We start from the raw sequence: 6,035 nt of genomic DNA on the forward strand, positions 1-6,035 counted from the left end.
TGTTGTCTTATTTGTAAGTATTATAATATAGTAGTTTAGTGTAAATAGTGTAATTATGAACGGCGTTGACCCCCCCGATCCCGGGGGAGGTTATATCCTTGACCCAACTAACTCATCAATCCCAATGGACACGGAGGTAATCCATCCTTCTAGAAAAAGGCAAACGCCTCCAAATTCTGATCATTCCTCTTTACCACCAAAGAAAAATACAGTAGCGCAAGTAATCGGATCTGTTCAATCTGTGTATACCTTACCAGAATATGACGGCAACAGAAAACGATATTTGGATCAGGATGTTGCTCCTTTTTTGATCCACGTAAGCAAAGATTGCGAGTCTTCGGCTAGTGTTACACTACGCCCAATTAAATTTGGTCACTTTTTACATCACAATAATATCAAGGACGTTGCTAAAGACGGCGTTAAACGTATCGGCCGAAACCGAGTCTCAGTACAATTTAAAACTGCTGTTGCCGCAAATTCTTTCCTAGAACACCCAGGTCTTGCTGCAGCTAAATATAATGCTATCATACCTTCGTATAATGTGACTCGCATGGGTATTGTAAGAGGCGTTCCCATAGAGTGGACCTTAGAAGAATTAGTTTCTTCCATTGAAGTTCCTGATGGCTTTGGACGTGTCATCAGAGCCCGACGGCTCAATAAAAAATCAACCGAAAACAACACTCCTATTTGGACTCCAACTCCGACAGTTGTTCTTACATTTATTGGCCAAAAGCTTCCTGATAGAGTTTACTGCTTTTTCAATTCCCTCCCAGTTCAGACATATATATTACCAACAATACAATGTAATAATTGCTGCAGGCTTGGACATGTTGCTACGCAATGCCGGTCAAATGCGCGTTGTTTTATCTGTGCGAAATCTCACTCTGGCATTGACTGTAATAGTTTATCTCTTATACCTACCTGTTTGTTTTGCTCTGGTAACCATAAAGCCATTGATACATCTTGCCCTGAATATTCTAGACAGAAATCTATCAAACTGATGATGTCACAAGAAAATATTTCATACAATGAAGCATCAGTCAGGTTTCCACAAGTCAGAAGATCTTTTGCAGACATTTCTCGTACGCCTCCCCCCCCCCCGTTTCCCACTCAATCTTCCCAAACCTTAACCCAATCTTCTCCTCACACCCAAGCCATATCCAATTCAGTCTCGTACCGTCGCACTTACTGTACCCAAAAATCCCCTCCAGCTCCGGCATCCAGTCCAGGTTATAATAGGCAAGCTCATCAAGCTATTGTTAGTACTCCCCCTTCTAGTCTCCCTAATGAGAGTGCCTATCCTTCAGATGATGTTTCTCCCAATGACAATCTCCTGGAACTGTTACTTTCTACAATTTTAAATATATTTTCCCGTTTTGGGGACTTTGAACTACCGAACAATGTCATATCTAAACTTACTGAGCTTAATAAAACTATTAAAAATGCCCAAATTCCTACAATGGAATTGTCACAGCATCACAAGAAGAATGATATCATCACCCTTATTAATAAACACAAACCTTCTATCTTTGCTGTCCAGGAGACATGGCTTAAGCCCGGATCCAACTTTAGGATCCCGGGTTTCTCATGTCTCCGGGACGATAGGTTAGATGGTTATGCTGGTTCTGCTATTTTAGTATCTAGAAATGTGATATTTAAACAAATCTCCCTTCCTTCCCACAGTAATAGCATTTTTGCTGTTGCTGTTAGAGTTAATAATATTTCTTTCCTCTCCATCTACATCCCTGAACCTAACTTAGCTATTCTCTCTGAATTAAAAACTATTATTATAAGTCTTCCTCCACCTATCCTTATCCTTGGTGATTTTAATATTCACCATACATCTTGGGGTTGTTATTACTGTGATTCTATTTCTTTTCCTTTTCTTGATCTCTGTGATGAACTAGATTTGTGTTTACTGAATGACGGGTCCCCTACTCGCAGAGTTCCTCCATCTCAGAATCCAAAGACTGCTGTGGACCTTTCCTTACCTTCTCCTTCCTTGGCTTCTAGCCTCTCCTGGTCTGTCCTTTCTTCCACTCACGGTAGTGATCACTTTACTATCATTCTGTCAATTCCTGATTCCCTTCATTCTATTCCTATTGCTTCCCTTCCACCTCTCTTAAAATTTAATATTCACAGAGCTGATTGGTCTCAATTCAGATCTCATTTAGATCAAGAAATAATGAATATTCCTTTGATTAACCCTGTCAATGTCCTTTCTTCTTACGTATGTTTCAGAAACGCTCTTCTTTCTTCTGCTGCTAATTCTATACCTCTCAAAAACACTGCTAGATGTAAAATCCCTTCTCCCCCGTGGTGGGATTCAGATTGCACTCAATCTTGCCAGAACAGATCAGAGGCTGAGGATGCTTATTCGGTTGCTATGAGCTCGGAAAATTTCATCTCTTACCAGAGAATTGCAGCCAAGACTGTAAGACTTTTATCAGAAAAGAAAAGATCTGGTTGGTTGCGTTTTTGCGAGGAGCTCTCTCCTATTACTCCTCCTTCTAAAGTCTGGAAGAATATGAGACGATATCGCTGCTCTGTTCCTGCTCTTGTCATCTCATCTAACGATCCTTCTGACTGGGTTGAACATTTTTCCTGTAAGTTAGCCCCTCCTTCTGTACCTTGCTTGGAAGAAACTTTTCCCTCCACTTTACCCTGTAACCCTACTGATGATTTTGAATCTCCTTTTTCTTGGGAGGAACTTTCAGCTGTCTTGGAGTGTTTAAGTGATTCATCCCCAGGAATTGACGGGATTCCATACTCGTTTATTTCCAAAAGCAGTAACTCTGTAAAACAGGTATTCCTTTCCATTCTTAATAATATATTTTTATCTGGAACTCCACCTGACGAATGGAGGACTCAAATTATCATCCCTATTTTAAAACCTGGAAAGCCCAGCTCTGACCCTTCTAGCTATCGGCCAATCGCTTTGTCCTGTACAATGGCTAAGATATTGGAACATTTAATCAAGAACCGTTTGGAATGGATTGTAGAAAGTAGGAACATATTAGCTAAATCTCAGTTTGGATTCCGAAAAGGTTTTAGCACTATGGATAGTTTAAGCATATTTGTAACAGACGTTCGTATTTCCTTCTCTAAAAATGAGTCTTTGGTAGGTGTTTTTCTGGACGGGTCATCTGCGTATGACAATGTTCTTCTTCCAGTGCTCAGGCAGAAAATGCTCCAGCTGAGTATTCCTGTGAAGATTGTAAACATAATTTTTAATCTCCTGTCTCCTAGATTCGTATATATTCGTGCTCTAAATTATTCTTCCTCTCCCAGACAGCTGTGGAAGGGGCTCCCCCAAGTCAGGTCAGTCCTCAGCCCGTTACTTTACAGTATTTATACGTACGATTTAGAGCTTTCGGTTAATTCTTTTTGTCAAGTTCTACAATATGCTGATGATCTCGCACTCTACGTTTCTTCTAAGAATATTGATGAGGCCTCTTCTCGCCTAAATTCAGGCATAGGCCATCTCCAAGACTGGCTCTCAGACCACGGTCTGTCCCTATCTATTCCTAAAAGCAAAGTGGTTGTTTTCTCTCGGTCCAGATCTTGTCCCAACGTTTCAATATCTTACGATCAACAAAATTTTTCGGTTGTAGACAATGTGAAATTTCTTGGTGTTGTATTAGATTCTAGATTAATTGGTGTCCATCATATTAATCATATTGTTAAAAAATGTGAGAAAAATATTAACATTCTGCGTTCCTTGTCTGGTGTCTGGTGGGGCTGTCACCCCTATACTCAAAAACTTATGTATAACGCCTTAGTACGTAGTCACTTAGACTATGGCACTTTCCTTCTTGACCCTTGTAACAAATCTGCTATGAGTTCCCTTGACAAACTTCAATCTAAATGTCTGAGATTAATCTGTGGAGCTATGAAATCGTCACCTATTAATGCTCTTCAGGTAGAATGCGGCGATGCTCCCTTATTCCTTAGAAGACAATACTTATCTGACCGGTTCCTTTTTAAAGTCATTCAATCTCCTTATCATCCTCTTATCTCTAAACTCCATATCCTTTCTGATTATATCTCTTCTAATAAATATTGGTACCACAAGGATTATCCCTGCCTTTTCAATAGTTTTGTCAGCTATCTCCGCCTTCCTTGTCCTGTATTTCAGTATCAAAAATTTCCTCTTTTCGACATCTCTTTTAAGGCTCTTATCTTTCAGCCTCAAGTTCTTTTAGATCTCGGCATAGAAAAAAATGTAATTCTGCAAATTCCCAGTTAAATAGATACATTGCCAAGCATTGGTCCGATTGGCTCATCATTTACACTGATGCTTCTAAGTTGTCAGACCAGGGTTGTGTTGGCTCCGCTGTCTGGATTCCCAAATACAATGTGATTCTCAATTTTAAATGCCCCCCTCAAGCTTCAGTCTTCTCTGGTGAGTCCATAGCTATTCTGGAAGCATTATCATTCATTGAGTCCCATAATCTAAATAAATCTGTTATTCTTACTGATTCTAAGAGTTGTTTACAGGCTATCGTTGCTAACCAATTTAAATCAAAATCTAAATTTCCTTACATACTAAAAATTAAAAATTTACTTTTCAGCTGCCATTCTAAAAACATTGAAGTTGTCCTTGCTTGGCTGCCTGGCCACAGTGGCATTTTAGGTAATGAAACTGCAGATCTTTGTGCCAAAGACGCCACAACAGCTGGCTGTATGGATCATTACAGAGTTTATTCTAATGATTTACTCCCAATAGCTAAACAACGATTGCTTTCTTCTTGGAATTCTTGTTGGCAAAAGACTAGTTTTTCTAAAGGTACACACTATGCTGATATTCAAGGCTTTATTCCTCCCCGACCTTGGTTCTGCAACTTCAAAGATTTACATAAACGCGTTACAAGTACGATCTGTAGATTAAGGCTAGGCCATACGTGTACCCCCGTCCATCTGGCTAAACTTCATATCAGGGATAGTTCTATTTGCGAATGTGGTCTTGACGAAGGCTCTCCAAATCACATGTTTTTCAGTTGTCCTCGTCTATCTTCCTCCCTCTATGATCTCCTTCCTCCTGATATTCCTCGCCCCATTGATCTCAAATCTCTTCTTTCCCTTGTCAACTCCCCTTTCGTTTATATTCTTAGTTCATTCATTAACCATAATAATATTAAGCTGTAGTTTGTCTGTCTGTTATCGAACTAACCCCTGTATATATATTGTGTGCGTCTTATTTGTTTTAGGTAAATCAACAGAGATCCTGTCATCAAACATTCTTAGCTACTCACTTAATTCTTAGTGAATATCTGTGACCTTGCTCGTTCACGAAGCCCGCTATAGAAAGCAGAGTATTAAATACACTTGACATTGGCGAAATCTAAAAGGAAACGCCATAAACCTAAGAGATAGATAGATAGATAGAACATATCAAATCAAATCAAATCAAATCAAATCAAAAAAGTTTTATTCAACATAAATGAAAGTACATACTTGTTGAACGTCAAAAGAATTACCGCCAATTCACAAGAATTAGCCTCCGTCCTGAGAAGAATTGGCAAGAAACTCAGCGGGCATGTTTTTTTTTTTTTTTTTTTAAATATTAGATTTTTATTTTAAATATTTTTTTTTTTTAAATATTCATATTACAATAAGTAATTATAACATAACAATTTTACAATATTGAAATTCCCGGAGCGAGCAACTCATTCCCACTTTGTGCAATCTTCTAGATAATCATTGACTTTATAGTAAGCTTTATTGCACAGATGTTCTTTAATAGTTTTCTTAAACCTATGTATATGTAGGTTCTGAACATCTTGTGGGATTTTGTTGTACAGGCGCACAGACAAACACCCGAATGAATTTCGTATCTTATGTAACCTACTCATCGGCACAAAGGAAACGCCATAAACCTAAGAGATAGATAGAAAGGAACATAGTATATGACACTGGCAGAAATTGCTGAAAGTATCGGCAGATTGCAATTAAAAAAAAAAAAAAAAAAAACATAGTACATACTTATATTAAGTTTTTTTTCTAATAGTCAATAAAATAGGCACCCACTTAAT

The 6,035-nt window shown here is 38.5% G+C and overlaps 1 protein-coding gene and 1 long non-coding RNA gene across 2 annotated transcripts in view; both read left to right on the top strand.

The window, feature by feature from the left end:
• LOC149501776 (uncharacterized) overlaps window positions 1-6,035 on the top strand; it is a 423,933-nt gene that overhangs the window by 303,179 nt on the left and 114,719 nt on the right. The gene's annotated exons all lie outside the window — the stretch shown is intronic.
• LOC149501779 (uncharacterized) lies at window positions 56-3,381 on the top strand. Its single transcript, XM_089731743.1, has 3 exons — window positions 56-1,605; window positions 2,242-2,434; window positions 3,292-3,381. The coding sequence occupies exons 1-3, from the start codon at window positions 56-58 to the stop codon at window positions 3,379-3,381; spliced, it is 1,833 nt and encodes a 610-aa protein (XP_089587869.1).

This window comes from Bombyx mandarina, chromosome 12 (assembly GCF_030267445.1).
Source record: "Bombyx mandarina strain Sakado chromosome 12, ASM3026744v2".
Lineage (NCBI taxonomy): Eukaryota > Metazoa > Arthropoda > Insecta > Lepidoptera > Bombycidae > Bombyx > Bombyx mandarina.

What these genes read in the sequence shown, in the direction of transcription:
- LOC149501779 (XM_089731743.1), top strand. Translation starts at nt 56, where the DNA reads ATGAACGGCGTTGACCCCCCCGATCCCGGGGGAGGTTATATCCTTGAC. An exon ending in TCATGTCTCCGGGACGATAG is followed by an intron (nt 1,606 to 2,241) that starts GTTAGATGGTTA and finishes CGTATGTTTCAG; the next exon opens with AAACGCTCTTCTTTCTTCTG. An exon ending in AGAGAATTGCAGCCAAGACT is followed by an intron (nt 2,435 to 3,291) that starts GTAAGACTTTTA and finishes TTCCTCTCCCAG; the next exon opens with ACAGCTGTGGAAGGGGCTCC.